The 17,763-nt window shown below is 41.2% G+C and overlaps 1 protein-coding gene and 1 long non-coding RNA gene across 2 annotated transcripts in view; one reads left to right on the forward strand and one right to left on the reverse strand.

Annotated features, from left to right (window-relative positions):
• The first annotated feature begins 751 nt into the window (after window positions 1–751).
• Window positions 752–14,579, forward strand: LOC143413143 (uncharacterized). Its single transcript, XR_013093729.1, has 3 exons — window positions 752–1,117; window positions 12,642–12,882; window positions 13,532–14,579. It is a non-coding gene; the product is annotated as an uncharacterized LOC143413143 (long non-coding RNA).
• The window catches only part of LOC101478040 (protein phosphatase 1H), a 35,145-nt gene continuing 22,007 nt past the window's right edge, over window positions 4,626–17,763 (reverse strand). The window contains exons 7-10 of the mRNA XM_004553953.4: window positions 16,801–16,864; window positions 14,579–14,686; window positions 8,989–9,140; window positions 4,626–8,743 (exon numbers count right to left, since the gene is read on the reverse strand). Of these exons, the coding sequence (XP_004554010.2) occupies window positions 8,596–8,743; window positions 8,989–9,140; window positions 14,579–14,686; window positions 16,801–16,864 (472 nt within the window). The 3' untranslated portion in view covers window positions 4,626–8,595. The remainder of the gene's footprint in view (window positions 8,744–8,988; window positions 9,141–14,578; window positions 14,687–16,800; window positions 16,865–17,763) is intronic.

A 17,763-nucleotide genomic window follows, 5' to 3' on the forward strand; every position in this document is an offset into this window, starting at 1 on the left:
TTTTCTAAATACATTTTGAAATTATAATTAATGCAATGCTGCTACGCTTTGGATAAAAAAAAAATGGCATTTTAAAAATGTGCAGCATTGAAAGCTGCTCTGGTAGAATAAAAATATGAATCTGAATATTAGCACAACAGGTCGCCTTTAACATCTATGGTCAGGAAAGCATGCTCGGCTCACATCCCAGCAGTAAGTGATCTCACTGGCGTTCCCTAAAGAAGGTGAACATCGCTATGAGCCATATAAAGGAAGGCTGTCATGCTTCCCTTTGTTTGATCCTTTGCTCTCCATCTCCTAGTATGATCTGTGAGCAGGAACACTGTGTTCTCCCCGGTTCCTCCGGGTTATCCGGCCGCTTACAGCCAAGGCGGTTCTACCGAGAAGAGGCTCGTCCTTCTGACCAATAGGAGAGAGGAGGAGGATCGGCTGTGAGCAAAGCGCCTCACTCCGTCAGAGAAAAGAGAAACCCAAAGAGAAACGTGCTTTGCTTGTTAAGATTGGACGTTAGAACGCGCTGACATTAAAGGAGGCTATGAATGACAGGGATGGATAGTCTGAAATCTCTCTCACGAGCATAAAGTTTTCATTTTTCTGGCACTTCACATTTTTAATAGACGACGGCTACAGTCCGGCACATCTTTAAAAACGCCTTCGTCTGTGTTTTACCAGCTGGTGGCGCCCTCTGCCAGTGTGCCCTCTCCTGCTGGTGTTTGGTAAAGCAGTCAGAGGTGGACCTCTGCGTTTTCTCCAATCTCTGGTCGTGGCTACACCCGTCCTGACGTTCCCCGCGAATTTTATCCACGGCGCTCCGCCACATCCACTCATTTTATTTGATTTTTTTTAGTTGGGGGGAGGGGACGCGCACACTACCTGACGTGCTGTCGGAGGCAGAAAGGTTAGAGCAAAGCGGGTCTCCTGTTTGGATTCGTACGGCTTTCTGCCCTTTAAACCGCGCGGATGTGATGGCTGGACAACTTTGTGCTCACGGCGCGGAGACCGAAGCAGACAACAATAGGCTCTAATGCAGCCTGCTGCAATTCGGCTGCAAGATGAAGGTCCGCGTGAAGAGCCCGTGGATCGTTTGCGTTTTCTCAGATCCAACAAGTCCGGCAAGGTAAAAATTTAAACAGAATTACAGGAAGTGTTCTCACTTTTAGGTAATCTCTTTCTTTCAAATACCCCCCCCCCCCCCCCCCCCCCCCAAAAAAAAAAAAATGTGTTGCTCTCAGAGCTAAAAAATATATATATTTTCGGGGGTAAATGGTTAGTATCGTAGTTTGTGGTGATTTGTGCCTGAATATGTTTTTATATAGCGTGCAGTCACCCATATCGTTCTAATTAAAACAAGATTTAAAAGCAGAATTTCGTGTTTCTCTCTCTCTCTCTCTGCTTTTTTTTTTTTTTTTTTTTAAACATGAATGGCACCGTGCCACTCCACGCGCTTCGCCGCCCTTACCTGCCACATTTTCCCCTCTCTATTTGCTCTTTTTCTTACCACCGAGGTCAACCGAGGAGAGCGTGTGTGCAGGAGATATGGGAAATGTACGGGAGGTGTTTTTTTCCCCTCCTTTCCTACTATGGGTGGGGTTTTGTCTCGCTTTATTGCGGCCCCGTTTTAGGCGTGCGCCATTTTCCGTGCGCTTTTACGCACGGGGACACCAATAAAACTGATAGTCTGATTAAATCTGGAACCAAGAGATTTTCCACAGAAAAGCGCATCCCTGGTGCCAAGTTCTGGCTGAGGTAGTAGTTTGTGCTGTTGGTCGGGTTGTCATATTACCCCTTGCGGAGATGACTGCGCAATCTACTGCCTTGCCGGCGCTGGTGACTTGCAACGAGGGAGCCAACCGGATCGACATAAAAGCCTAAACCCCACTTTACATCGTTCAGAAAAAGAAGTGATGGAATAAAGAAAAAGAAAACGCATGCTTTCAAGAAAATTCAAATACTTGTGTGTGATATAAATGTTAACATTTCTTGAAATAAAGTATTTTTTCCAAAGCTTGCATCACGTGCATTTGTGTATATCTGATTCCAAATCTTGTTATAATTAATGTTCTGCTTAAACATTCTTATTTCTCACGGGGGTGGGGTGTTAAAGCAAAGATGGAATTAAAGATGCCAGTCCCATTAAGTGTCTTAGCAAGCATTTATGGTAACCTAGTGCTGTACCATATTATAAATTGTGTTATAGCTCCAATGCAAAGTAGATATAGGGCCAATTTTGCCGATACCAGTGCTGATACTCGTACTCCCTTAAGAGAACATATAACCCCAATTCTTCATCAGCTTCACTGGTTGCCCATAGAAGCTAGGATAAACTTTAAAATTTTAGTTCTCACATTTAAGTGCATCCATAACCTTGCCCCTCCTTATCTGTGCGATCTGCTTCATATTACCACTGCTTCCTGCTCTCTCAGATCTTCATCTGCCATTCATCTTGTTCTTTCTGCTCGTCTTGTCACTATGGGGAACAGAGTGTTCAGTCGCACTGCTCCTCTGCTCTGGAATTCACTTCCTCCAGTCATAAGAAATATAGATTCCCTTCCCTTATTTAAGTCACAGCTTAAAGCATACTTGTTTAAACTGGCTTGCTCGCTTTAATACAGATCTTACCTTTAAAAAAAAAATTGTTTATTTTTTGTATTTTATAATAATCTACTGTTTTATTTATATCTTTCTTCTCTTTGTAAGGTGACCTTGGGTTTTAAAAAGGCGCTCTCAAATAAAATGTATTTCTGCTCTTCATGTATTTTAAAACATTTTTTTTTGGGGGGGGGGGGGGGGGGGGGGCAGCTTCTGTTTAAATGTGCTGTAGGCGCTAAATAAAATGGATGTGACAGTCAACGCAAAGAATTTTCATAGTGTGCGTTTGAGGTATTTTCTTTTATTATTGCCAAAAAAGTAATTTAATGAATTGGGCTACATACTAAACTTAGAGGATAGAAAAATAGTATCAATCCAATCCACCGATACCAGTGTTGGTATCGATACTGTGGCTATTTGGATCAGTCCGCCCATGTCTACAATTAAGGAGCATTCACTAAAGCAGGACAACCTTCAAGTGCAGCTGTCATCAACACACATCATCGACATTTCCTATTGTGGCAAATCAGAATGTGTGCTGTGAAGAGCAGGCTGTCCTCAGTTCCATGGGAGGAATTATGCACAAGTTGGCAAAAAATAAGGGGAGTGAGTTTTAAACACATCTGACTGATGCATGCTTTGAAATTGGTGTAGTGCTTGAACTCAATGTTTGAACTGTGAAACAGTATTTAGGGAGCTGTGTGAAAATTATTTTTAGGGGCTAGCTGTTTGGAACCCCCTTTATTTGACCTTACCTGTTCATTCACTGTGTGAAATGGTTGAAACTATTGAAACCCAGTTTTTTGATTGGCTGCCCCTATAAACAGAAGGTTAAATAGCAGGTGGGTGGGGCTTATTGTGGATGTCTGCTTAAACTGACACAGAGGGATGGCCAACAAAGAAAAATGAAACCAAGTGTTAAGAGCACTCTGCCTGACAAGGATTCAGTTCAATTCAGTTTTAGTCACATAGCATCAAATCACAACAGCAGTCTCTTCAAGGTGCTCTATATTGTAAGGTAAAGACCCTAAAATAATACATAGAAAACCATCAATCAAACGATCCCTTAACAGCAAGCACTTGGTGACAGTGGAAAGGAACTCCCACTTGACAGGAAGAAACCTCTGGCAGCCGTCTGCATTCATCAGCTTGTGGTGTTGGGAGTGAGATAGGACAAAATACACACTGTGTACGAGAGCTAGAGATGAACAATTATCTGTACATAGGCCGAGTTCATTAAATAAATTGTTAGCCCTGTTTTATATGCACATCCATCCCTGTGACAGTACATGTATGAGAGAACTTTAAAAAGAATATATTTTCTTTAATTTTTTTTTAACGAATGAAAGGATTTTTATGTATTTTAAAGGGTCACCTAGTGACATGCATTGTAAATTAGTTTAGAATGAAGCTGATGTGTGCCATTTGTTTTCACTTTTTTCACTTAGGCAGTCATCAAACATTGCCAATGGTGACAGTATTAAATAAACCACTTACCAGTATATGAATAGTGAGGTCATTCATCCATTTTTTTCCACATTTCCTTTGTGGTCACACAGGAAATCAGTTTGTTCTAATGGCCTTTACCCATATTTACCTCATCAACATTATGAATTGTGTCTGAATGATTGTGCACAATCATTGCACTTACGGTTCGCTGTAAAAATAAATAAATAAAACAAAAATGTCTCATCTTGTTTAGCGTTTCCGGCAAAATGTTTGACATTCAGTGAGTAGTCTGTATTTCCTCTAATGAATCCCTCCGCTGTCTGCTCTCAGAGCCAAACTAGTCCTTTAGTGTCCAGTTGACCGTGTTTGTTAGTTTCTCCCACAAGCAGAACCAAGGGAATATAAACAGCAACAACACTGATTAGCTCCTCTGGACTCTCTTTTGTTTCTTGCTCGTTGAGATTAATTTGAACTGAGAGTGCAAAGGTTTGGAAAACTATCGATTCTGTTCACATGAATGTTGAGCACAGCTCCATTTGACTCCTTTTCTGTCTTCTTTTTTTAGTGAGACAAACAACAACTTTAAATTGATCTTCAACATTTATTGTCTCTTTTTTTATTTCTGGAAAAGAAACACTGCAGGTAAACATCACCCCCCCCAAAAGTCCAAATGTTGCACAAGGAAACATTAAAAATATTTCTTTTTGACCTCATAAGTTATTTTCACGTTATATAAAATGTGCAGTTCACGTTCACAAACAGAGTTTGAGGGTAGCACAATGGTCACTTAAAACGGTTTCCCACTGGGCTTCAAAATTCCTCTTTGCTACAGAAAAAAGAAATCAGCTCTTTGCATCTTTCTAAAACCATTAGTAGTCTTAGGTAGAAAAAAACAACAGCAATGACAAGGTTCACAATACAGCAAATTCAGAAAGCAAGACCTACAGTTGACTGAAGGGACTAAGCTGATCAAAAGCTTCCTGTACACACCAATGCTCTCCCACATATTTACAAATGCAGTGGAACCAAGACCATCACAGAGCACTTCCTGTCTTTAGAAAACCACTCTCAACAGGTCGTTATCGACACATGACAATTGAACCTGAGTTGATGTGCAGTAGTTGGGTGGCACAATAGGATGAGAAAAATAAAATATATACTCATGTTTCCACATTCGTTTAAGAGAAAAAGGCTTAATGACAATAATAAAGAGCCTAAAGCACAGGTAGAAGGATGAACATTCAAAACACATATCGATGCATACGTCAGATGCTGAAGATCTGGTAGCATCAAAAACATTTACATGGAAAAGTAAAGTATGAAGGGAAAATAACCACTTATTAGAAAAGTTTTTCATTAATTAACAAATGCTAAACACCTAACCGAAGGAAAATATTCCAATACATTATTTAACACTGGAATATTTCGTTAATGGAATATATAAGAGGGGAAAATGCACCATGCAAAGTTCAGGTAAACATCAATGACTGCTTCTTGGAGGAAAAGGTAGATTATTGTTGTCAGCTGCAAACACTGTGCAAGATAGCATGACAAATAGCATGTGTACATGTATGGTGACACAAAATAATTTTGAGTAATTTGCATGTATGTAGTCTTAGGAAGAATGAAGTGCGATGTTTCAATACTACACTCAGTTCCTACGAGTAAATCTAAACGATACAGCTAGGAGACTATTAGCTTAACTTAGCTTAGTGTAGCATAGAAACAGCTAGCCCAGAAATTGACGTGTAAAGACAGACCTCAACTTTTTAATATGCAAAAAAAAGAACACAGCAAAATTGGAATTTTTATACTCTGACTTTTTTACAGATCAAAATAATAATATATAGTATCAGTAAAGATCAGCAGTATTTGATTTTCTAGTCTCAGTGCTAAATTAAGCTAGATAGCTGCTAGCTGTAGTTTCATATGCACCATACACACAGGAATAACCAATATTCTTCTCATCCAGCTCAATTATCTGACATCATTCAGGACATTACTTATTAACAATTGACTTCTTTATAGTTGTCACCCTCTTATTACATATTCCAACTTTGCAGTCAACTTTTAAATACACCGGTTTAATTCCAAAACCCCATACATCAACTATGGTGATGTTTAATTTTTCAAAACACATTTTTCTTCTAAAACATATTTGTTTGCTCGCCTCAACAGCTTGGAGTGAAACGTGTCAGTTTTTTCCACCACTTCCCCCCCCCTATCTGCAAGTCAAAATTTCATCAAAATTATTCTAAATTTCAAGTTATGTATCTCAAAATTTCAATTTTCTACATACAAATAAAAATTTGGAGATTAAAAAGTTTCTGAAGCACAAACTACTTCATATCTTCTGCAACTTCCTAAAACTAAAACTAAAAAATATGAAACAAATATGGAAAAAAGAGAAAATGATTTGGTTTCATGTATAGCCATTGGTATAGTTTCATCTTGTTCCCTTTCTTTGTGGCTGCTCTCATCCTTTGGGTCTTATGCCAAATGTCTGGAATAATATATAATCAATAATATATGCATGATCGTTGCACATTAACAAATAACATTATCACCAGTTCTCATTCAGTCTATATAAATTCAACAATAATTCAAACCATTGCACCATTGCTCATAATCCCAGGCCTACATTATGCTACTGCATGCACTGACACAGTCCACTACATCCACTCACGGTAACACATTTTACCCAAACCCGTCCCCCTGAAGGCAACATCATCTGTATTCTGATGAAGCACCTAAAGCAAGAAACATGCAAAAACAAAACAATAAAACAAAAGCTTTCAGATTCAACCTTGATTGTACTTCATGATTTTTCTTTTTAAAACTACAGCTATGAATTATATCAATCCTCCCTGCTGCAGGGAATATTTGCTTCTTCATCGTACCATGGGTCTTCAGTGAGTTATATGGGTTGGCCTAAAGTGCAAATACACTGGTGTACAAGTCATTTAATCTCACGTTAAGACAGTTATTTATAACTTCAAGAGAATTGCCAAACCAAATCCCAAATTTAAAAATGTAAGGATTTTAAATTATATTAAAAAATATTTATTTTCCAAATCAGTAGATAGAAACCACTTATGACTTATGGCTTAGCCACGCTAGAGTAAAAATAGGACCGCAACCTCACTGCAACTAGGAGAGAAAAAAAAAAGATGGATAGTAGCCTGGTAAGAAGTTGCGGCAACCAATTGACCACTCAGAGGCAAGCACCATAGAGGTAAACCTGCTATGTTATTTTGCAGTTACATCGCTGTCCTGCAGCAACTGCACCGCTATTTATGGAGGTTTTCTGAATGTAAGTAGTTCATGTAAATGTTGCATGTTGACAGCAACAAATTTGCAACAGGTTTTTATCAATGACTGCACACAAAATTCCCAACTTGCACCAATTCAATCTGATGGCAGACTGAACACTTCTTATTAGTGGTTCATCACTATCTTGATGATTCAACGTCAATAAAACAGCTGATTGCTAGCGGTCACAGATGTTGTCCCCATCCTCAGAGCAACAATTTTAAAGGTAACAAGATCATTAACTTATTACATAGGGTCACAATCAGTTTGGTTGTGCCACGGTCCCCACCCAAAATATTTCTTATCTTTCGTTAAGCTGAACTATGATTTTAGCTTCATATTTAATTGATAGAGAATAGCTAGAACAACAAAAGCCTAAATATCTAAGAATATAATTAAAATAAAATAATTTAATAAAATGTTTAGTAGAACATGGCGACTTGTTACTGGATTAAATGACTTGTCACAGTGAACTTTTTTTTGCTGTGCAGATGTGTTTGTTTGTTCATAAACCACATCAGTCCTTCTGTCTCAACTTTCGATTGATAAAGGCTGAGATCCTTTAATGACTTTTTGGGAAATGAGGATAACCTCTTGTTCTGTGCCCATATCGACACTTCTTTAATTTCTTCGGCAAACTTGAAACAGTTCTTCAGCAAGTGAGTCCTTTAAAGCCACACTGTGGCAAAACAGAAAATGCAGCTGACATGTCAGCTTGGTCCATTTTCACAAGACAAAGGAGGTATTCTTTTTTTTTTAAAAATATATATAAACAAGTTAAATATACAATAGCCTACAAGAGAAGGAAGGATCAACTAAAGAAAGGGGAATAGTAGGAGGAGGAGCCCAGAATTGTTTAGCACAAGAGGAGGGAGGGAAAGAGCGAGAAAGCTCTTCTTCACTTCAGAAAAGCATTTGCTTATTTGAGTTTTGCCAGGCAAATTATTTCTTGACATTGTTTATTCATGACATGATTTAGTGACTTAAAATTATCTACGGTTTAAGCTTTCACGACTGTGGAGTCTTAATAAACTAACATGGCGATGCTGACTGTAGTTCCCCTGAGCTGATTAATCCTGAACTCCCGTAGAGAAATGAAGCACCAACAAATTAATGTGCCACCTTCTTCTAAGGAAGCAAATAAATAAGAAAACTAAAAGGGGGACTCTGAGTTCAGGACTAATCAATCCTGCTGAGTCTACAGGCCTTTCTCATCACTGAACCATAGCATCGGTGGAATGCTCCTCAGGGCTGGCGGTTGCCGTACATGAGAGGTATGATGAAGACTGAGATGTCGTCTCCGGAGCCCAGGCGCTCATTGGTGATCCTCCAGCCTCTGTCTCTCAGAACACCTCGTGCTCGCATCACCAAATCCTGTGCTGCCATTGTGTACCTGGCCAATAGAAGACACAGCAATGAAGCCCTTGCTTTAATATTGTGATACGCTGTAGCTCATTTAATTTAATGGCACTCTCTTGAAACAAACTCTATAGTCTAACAGCGCATGGTGCTGAAAAGAAGGATGTAATTCTGAATAAAATACACAACACAGAGGCACAATTTACAAAATTCCTATTTATTTATGTAGCAAAAACGAAATAACTAGACAAAGGAAATAAAACAAAGGAAAGTTCCAACCTGTGTAAGTCGTCAGGGTCGCAGTTAGCTAGAAAGGTGGTGACGGCTTCAGCCACCTCCTGGTTGGAAAGGACATCCCAGAGGCCATCAGTTCCCATCACAAGCACATCATCAGCTCCGTGTTCGTAATGCATCAGGTTATACACCTTCACCTGCATGATAAACAACAAAAGGGCCATCAGTTCAACTCAACTGATCCCTTTTATCGGTAGTAATATGGATGTTTTTTAAAGCTCATCATAGCAAAGAGAAAGCTCTACCGAGGGTATCAAATGACCTTTTTAATAGGTTTTACGCAATCATTCCATTCTTCTGCATTGCATAAAAAAGGGGGGTTGGTTCTAAGGGAAGTGCTCTAGATCTTTAACATTCATACATTTCAAATTCAGTGTTCCCCACGGCAACATTTCACTGTTACCGATTTTAGTTGTGGTGTTCCTCAAGGCTCGATCCTTGGTCCATTGTTAATTGCAGTTTGCGTTTTCTCACATGGACTGTTCTAACCTACATTTTCTTAAGTTATACTTTTCTTTTTAGTCCAGTGACCCCAAGACTGCTTTTATACTCTTAGTCCTAAAGCATGGAAGAAAAGCCTGATGTTGCCAGCTCAATAGTGGAGTTGGTTCATGACCAAATCCATTAAGTAATTGCCATCAGGCAGCCTTCACACCTCCAACGACCCCAACAATAGAGGCACTTTGGACACTCATTCCCCCACCTCTCCCCCCTCCATAGAGCCATCACCACCTTCAAACTGTTCACCTGCAACACCCGCCCCCTCACCCCACACAAAAGAGGATTTCACACCACCTCCTCCGACCACAACTCTTCATATTCATGAAGCAGATGTGAGGAAGCAGTTTAGGAGTCTGAATGCTCGGAAAGCTCCCGGCCCAGACGGTGTGTCTCCTGCCACCCTCAGACACTGTGCAAACGAGCTGGCCCCAGTGTTTTCTGGCATCTTCAACTCCTCACTGCAGGCATGTCATGTGCCTGCCTGCTTCAAGTCCTCTACCATAATCCCTGTCCCCAAGAAACCTAGGATCACTGGACTAAATGACTACAGACCCGTGGCTCTGACATCTGTGGTCATGAAGTCATTTGAGCGCCTAGTTCTCTCCCATCTCAAGACCCTCACGGCCCCCCTCCTGGACCCCCTGCAGTTTGCATATAGAGCCAACAGGTCTGTAGACGACGCCATCAACATGGCCCTACACTTCATCCTGCAGCATCTGGACTCCCCAGGAACCTACGCCAGGATCCTGTTTGTGGACTTCAGCTCTGCCTTCAACACCATCCTTCCAGACCATCTCCGAGGCAAGCTTTCCCAGATGAATGTGCCTGATCCCATCTGCCGGTGGATCACTGACTTCCTGACGGACAGGAAGCAGCACGTGAGGCTGGGAAAGAATGTCTCGGACTCCCGGACCATCAGCACCGGCTCCCCTCAGGGCTGTGTTCTTCTCCTCTGCTCTTCTCCCTGTACACCAACTGCTGCACCTCCACCCACCAGTCTGTCAAGCTAATCAAGTTCGCAGATGACACCACCGTCATTGGGCTCATCTCGGACGGGGACGAGTCTGCCTACAGGAGGGAGGTTGAACGTCTGGTGTCTTGGTGCAGCCACAACAACCTGGTGCTGAATGCCCAGAAGACAGTGGAGATTATTGTGGACTTCAGGAAGCACACAGCCCCACTCCCCCCCATCATCCTGACTGACACCCCCATCACCTCTGTGGACTCATTCCGCTTCCTGGGTACCACCATCACCCAGGACCTGAAGTGGGAGCCCACCATCACCTCCGTCATCAAGAAAGCCCAGCAGAGGATGTACTTCCTGAGGCAGCTGAAGAAATTCAACCTGCCAACACGGACGATGATGCAATTCTACACTGCAATCATCGAGTCCATCCTCACCTCCTCCATCACCGTGTGGTACGCTGGAGCCACTATCAGGGACAAACAGAGACTGCAGCGTGTTGTGCGCTCTGCTGAGAAGGTGATTGGCTGCAGACTCCCATCTCTGCAGGACCTGTACACCTCCAGGACACTGCGGCGTGCAGCCCGGATCTCAGCTGACCCTTCTCACCCTGGACACAGTCTGTTTGACCTGCTCCCCTCAGGCAGGAGGCTCCGGTCCATTCGCACCAGAACCTCTCGCCACAAGAACAGTTTCTTCCCCTCTGCTGTTGGACACATGAACAATAACCACATGATTGTCCCCGCCACTAACACATGACCCTACGCTGTGTCACTGCATCATTTCATGTTTGGCACTGATCACCACCTGCACTCATGTATATATCTTTCTACGTAGCACTCATAATTCTTATTCTCATGTATATATCTCATGTATATCTCATGCACATATCTTTCTTTCTACATAGCACTTTAATTCTTATTGTCTGCACTGAAGCACCGCAGCAATTTCCTAATGTTGTAAACCTCAACATCTGGCAATAAACCCATTCTGATTCTGATTCTGATTCTAAGTGTTCTGATGCTTTTATAATAAATAAATGGATTTTAATACAATCCAAAATGACATTGTTTCTTTCATCCATTGTACATAAGGCCATACAGGAAATTATTTGCTCCCGCTTTGATGACTGTTAGCTACAGCTAGCTATACATACTGTACATATCACTCTGCTATGTCCAAAATCACATTGGCCAAGTATTATTTTTCACATTATTTTAAAACTCTGCTCATCAGTTAGCATTGAATAGCCCCGTACCATAAGACCCATGACCCCTTCATGTTACACCGGCGCTCTCTGAGATGCTTGAATGGTCGATATCCATAGCTGTCAGCTCGTAAGATCAAGTGACCAGACTTGCATCATCTGGCAACATCTTAGGTCTTTTATTGAGATTCTTTTAAAAATATTTAGCTGTGGTTTCTCATTGTTCTTTTTTTTTTTAAATAAAAAAAAAGTAGTTCTTTTGTTTGCATTTTTTATTTTTGTGAAGCAATTTGGGGCTTTGCTAATAGCAATTTATAGATGCCTTATTATACAGAAACTTATAGTACTCAGTACCCCCAACCACCACCCTGTTTGAATCGACTGCCTGGTCTGACTGCACACATCAACCTTTGTTGTTACTTTGCTCTTGTGTTCACTGCTGAAACACAGGATTGCTTCACCCTCCTGCCTTATTCACTACTCATTTCAAATTGACGTGAAAAACATAAAAAAGAATAGAGGAATAATCTGCACTGCTAGATCTCATCACTGTGGCTTTAAAGTGCAGAAAATATTCAACTATTTTCTAGAATCATTTATGTATTCATCAGCAGGAAAAAAAAAGCAGAAAAACCCCCACGAAATGAGTCAGAGTAAACCATTAATTTCCATCTGCCCTGTAATTCAAAATAATACACTACACATCCATTAATAAAGAAGAGATTCTATTATCATCTTTTTGAAAATCTTGCTTGTAGTTTTTTCCCCTTTCCAGTTTTGCTAATTGGCTTTTACACATTTATGTAATTACAAAACAGTGAAACAAAACTGCAATTTTAATTAAGGCTGGTATACTATGACTACGACAGATGAAATGATGAAATCTTTTCTGTCCAACACTTTACACACAATGACGCCTGACGCTTCTACGACTTAATGAATGTAATGCCGTTTCTTGCTTTACAGAGAACATCTCGAGATACCCCTGAGAGGCTTTGTGGAGAGGTGAGAGAGTTGTGAGGGAGAGATCCAGACAGAGGCTCTGAGTGCTGAGAGGAGTTAAGACTTCCATGTGAACCTGGTATGAACCCCGGGAATTAATGAATTAAAGATCAAGCAGAGCGCTCGGGGAGGAAAAATGCAAAACTCTATAAGACAAACTGCATCAGGAGATGAAAGCGGTTTGAAACCAGCACCAGACAGACAGGTGAGCTCAAGTTCTCCAGCAGCAGAGGACGTTTTTTTTTCCAGACAGAGAAGCAGAAAATTGCATCTCTAGTGACTGCAGTGCAGATATGACCGAGGCAGAAGTAGGTTAAGCCAACTGACTGACTTATTCCATCTGCACTAACTTATATTTCGTTTCATGACTGCTCCTGAGTTTTTCATGCACATACATGGAAAAACCAAAAGACAACTGACGTGGCATCTAAAATATTGTAAATAGCATTAAATGAAGGAGATGGGGTGCGATGTGCTTTGCAGAGACAGTAGTTGCTGCATGCAGGACCATTTGTTAGAGTATGCATAAAAGACTACCAGCTATCAAGTTCATATAGGCTGGCACTGATCAGCTGATTTGCCAGGACTGCAGGCAGAGTTTATATAATTACAGTGCAGGATGCAGATTATGCTTTTTATTCTTTCAGTATCCGCCTGGACAAAAGCCACATGCTATATGTCAGACTTGTTTGCAAGAAGCTGTAAAAAGCTAATTTACAAAGCTGACTTCATAAATCCTTATAGTCTTCATAAATCCAAGATGAAGATGAAAACATAAAAACCACTCAAAATGTTGTTGTTTTTTTATTTTACTCTGACATGGGCAATTCACACATTGCCATATGCTTTCACAGATTTTCTGCCAGCAGCTTCAATAGTTCAAGAAATTGAAATGATCGCAAGGAGGAGGAACCGGTGAAGAGAAACTGAAGATTAGTCATGTACAGAGGAACAACAGCAGTTTACATGAAATTACATACCATTACAGGGGTGGCTATAGGTGGAAATTTCTTTTTTACTTTTTTTAAATCATCAAGCGTGAAGTGTTCCTTTCATTGTTTATTTATTTTTATTGTTTTTTAGCTTGAAAATTGAACGTGAATTATTAAATATGTTTTCACTTTTTAAAAACTGCATTTCAAAAAATAAATACATAAATAAAGGAACACTTCACGCTTGATGAGCCAATCATAGCAGTTCCCTGCACTGTGCAGCGTGACTTTTACTGGATGTAATAAAACTATGTTAAAAAAAACCCCCAGCTAAACAGCCGATAATAGGCCGTCTAAAAAGTCTCGGACAGCAGAAGGCGAAGAGCTGGCTCATCCTCTGATGTTTGGAAACTAAGAACAAATCACATGCTAAGAGCCTTGCAAAGTTGTGTCTACACCACAAATCAGCCGCCTGAAAACACACCGCAGACGGCAGTATAATTATTGCACTAAGTTCCAGAAAAACAACGCAATGGCTGCTAATCCAACGTCTGCTCAGATGTCCACGAAAGCGTTTCCACCCACCTCACAGAGACACACTGAAAGCCCCAAAGCAGTCAAATTCTGTTTGACCAAAGATAAGCATCCACCAAACACGGTGAGTAGCGAATGCTCAAGATAATAATTAACACACTGGTGAAAATACGTGTTATCCCCTTGAAGAATTTTTTTCCCCAAACTGGCAAAATGTACCTGTGTGCAAAGCGTTGCAGGGAAAAGAGAGCTGTCGAGCACTTCCTCACAGCTGCAATGATTGGAGGGAAAGGCTTTGTATTTTGCTTCTAAAAGATGAAACGCTTTATCTGTCTACAAAGATTAATTAAGAGGAATGTAGCAAAATATAAAGGTGAAAGCAACGCTCCGTTTTCATTTTGCGTTACGTCTTAGTGTGTCAGCAGGTCACTTTACCTCAGGGCAACAGGACAGGAACGGCTTGATGAAGATGTTGGAGTCATGAACTTTGAGGTCGTGGTCACCGAGTCCGCGGGTCACACCGATGGTGGCCAACACCCGCGCCTGGAAAACAAACTGGTTAGGGTTTTTAAAAAAATTTTTTTTAAAGCATTTAGCATCTCAGCCGGAGACAAAAGTTCTCTTTAGAAGAGGATCCGGCATAAAACTTCCACATCAATCATGTGGAGCTACCCGCCTCGGTGACCCGTTGTGGCGAGAGAGCAGCCGAAAGCATCTTCTCCCAGACACTGACATAAACATGGCTTCGCAACAAAGTTAATGCATAAGTTCAAGAAGTAAGATCTGTAATCACTCATCTGCCTGCTAGAATTTTTTTTTACATCACTTCCTCTTTCCCACGCTGTCAGAACTCAGTGCTGACATCATTACTCTCATCCAGCCATTTTTCAATCAGCCTTTAAATCTCAGTGCTCTTCTGTCATTCCACCTTTCAGACTCGCATTTGTGCAACCCGCCTCCTCCCCATCCATCTCTCCCCGGCATCTCTGAGCCATAACCCAAGTCTCCATCTTCACCAGCACCAGCATAAACACAATGGGGGGGTCCTGTCCTAATTCCTGTCATTGCTGGGTCTCCGTTCTGCTGCTGCTGGTTTATTCGGGTCTAATCGCCAAAACGCTTTTATTCAAATTCTGTATCTCAATAAATCATGTTCACCCCCAAAATGATGTCTCCTTACTGAACCGAGTGACAGGAATCACATAAACATATGCTAACACCATTTTGGGCGAGTGAATCTGGGAACATTCAATGACAGTCTGCGCTTTTATAATACATCATTTACATCCACATACATTTTTTTATTATATATCAACATATTAACAGCTGATATTTCAGATGCAAAAAACAAATTCAACAAAGTTTTCAGGAATAAAAATTATGAAGCTGTATTGTTTGGTTGTGTAGTCTTTTTGTTGCTTTGTTTGCAGCATATTAAAGGGCAATGTGTATCTGAAGGAGGAAAGGGCTGGCCAATGAGACAGGAGGTACTTGCTTTGTACACAGCCAGACAAAAATCCATCTGTGCCCTTAAGAATTCATCCTGCTGCTGCCATCTATCATCAGTGCTGCGTATCAGCATCATCAATCATCAGTAATGACGAGCGAGTCGGTTTGAAATTTTCACCCTGCTGTTAACGTGCTTTTTGAGGGGCTGGCAGGCTGGTGATAGACGAGTGCGATAAAGCTGTCGTTTTTTTTGGATGAATGGGCAAACGTACTGAAAAAAAAAAAAAAAGAAGCATCTGGGGCAGAATTTCTCTGTAAAACTACTGCTTTGCACGATGATGACATTATCAGGCAGCGGCACAACAAACAGCTTCAAAATGGATTTGTTAAATACACGCTGGCCAAACAGCGGAAGGATATTTACGGCAAAAGCAACAGTGTCAAAAGTGCACAGAGACTAAACTAGTCTTTCAGTTATCGCATTCTTGTGCAACTGCCTTCCTCTCTCTCATTCCTGTGACGACGCTTTGTTGTGACCGCTCTTTGAATTCAGCACCCATTCACTACTTCAGACGGACGACACTGTGTGTGTGTGTGTGTGTGTGTGTGTGTGTGTGTGTGGTCGTCAGAAGATGCTTTCCTTTCTGGAGCTTCGCGTTACATCTCTCTCTGCATCAAATGGAATTGATTGAAAATATGAAACAAACGGACGTGACTGAGAATTTAAAGGCATTTTTCCCCCTTTCTCCGCTGCAGTTTATTTGGTGGAGTATTTTCAGTCTCTCCTTCTCTCCTATCCCCTGCTATCCCAGCGGGGATTAACTTCGCTTCTCAGAGAGACGACTGTCATCTCCCGAGTGGTGTGTGTCTGTCTGAATGTCTGTGTGTGTCTTAGATATAGGGTTGCCGCTGGAGTGAAATAGATGGACCGTCTCCCCTCTCTTCTAAGTGAGGGTGCGCACTGACACACGCGCATGCACTCACTTCAGAGAGTTCGCCCACTTTTTGGGAGGCTGGCAGGCTTGTAGAGTGTGTGTGTGTGTGTGTGTGTGTGTGTGTGTGTGTGTGTGTGTGTGTGAGACAGACTGACAATTTTGGAGCGAGTGATTTTTTCTCTGCACTTCTGAATTCTACAGTACAAACCACACAAGGGTTGGTGAAGACACACAAACTCAGTAAAACTTGCACTGACACACACACACACTTACCTTTTTCCTTTCACCGTATATAAGAGGAAACTTGAGATCCTCATCCTCGATCGTCTTGTAAGCCCTGTGCATGAGAAAAGAAATGCAGATCAAGGCAATGAATTTTTCCCTTTTCCACCCCTTTTCTTTCATAGGCGCACTTTTTAAAGCGTGTATATGTTAATTATGTTTGACAGACACACATGAAAAGCATGTGTACTTTCAGAAAGGGAAAAAAAAGAGGGGCTCAGGGGTCTTATTTCTTCCCTATCTTAAATGCCATCTTGGTGTCTCGGTAGCTTATGGTGAATATTTTGCTCTACAGCAGATCCACAATAAACAGGTTCTACAACCTCTTCCCTAACATGCGGTACACTGAGTTACAGATTGACGCCAGGGACTGTAACGCAGATACTTCTACATCAAACAGTGGTCCAGTCAAACCTCATATAATCCAGGAAATATAAATCACACCACTTAGTGTGCAATAGTTTCAACAATTGCCCCTTAAGCCATTTATACGTCGATTCTATTCACGGTGAACACAATGGCAAAAAATGTCCCCCTAACATAAGCAGATTTATGTGTGATGGCTGGTCACCTCTAAATGGCAATTCGGAAGTTGATGTTTCAGATGTGCAAAAAAAGTTCACAGATAAACGTCATTTAAGACATTTGTTGCTTTGGTTTCAGCGCGTTTTGGGATTTTTATGGATGAAAGGTGTGATCAGTGAGTCTGGAGGAACTGCTTTGTACACAGCCAGACCAAAAAGAAAAAAACAACAGTCTGTACTTTGAACACTTCGTCCTGCTGCAGGTGTCATCCATCACCAGCAATGACGTGTATCAGCATCATCGATCATCCGTAATGACGAGTAAGTCAGTTTGAAATTTTCACACTGCTGTTAACGTGCTTTTAGAGGGCACTGTACATAAGTTGGGTGGACGGACAGAAACCCAAATGGAAATTGGAAGTCAATTTCT

Source organism: Maylandia zebra, linkage group LG17, assembly GCF_041146795.1.
Source record: "Maylandia zebra isolate NMK-2024a linkage group LG17, Mzebra_GT3a, whole genome shotgun sequence".
NCBI lineage: Eukaryota > Metazoa > Chordata > Actinopteri > Cichliformes > Cichlidae > Maylandia > Maylandia zebra.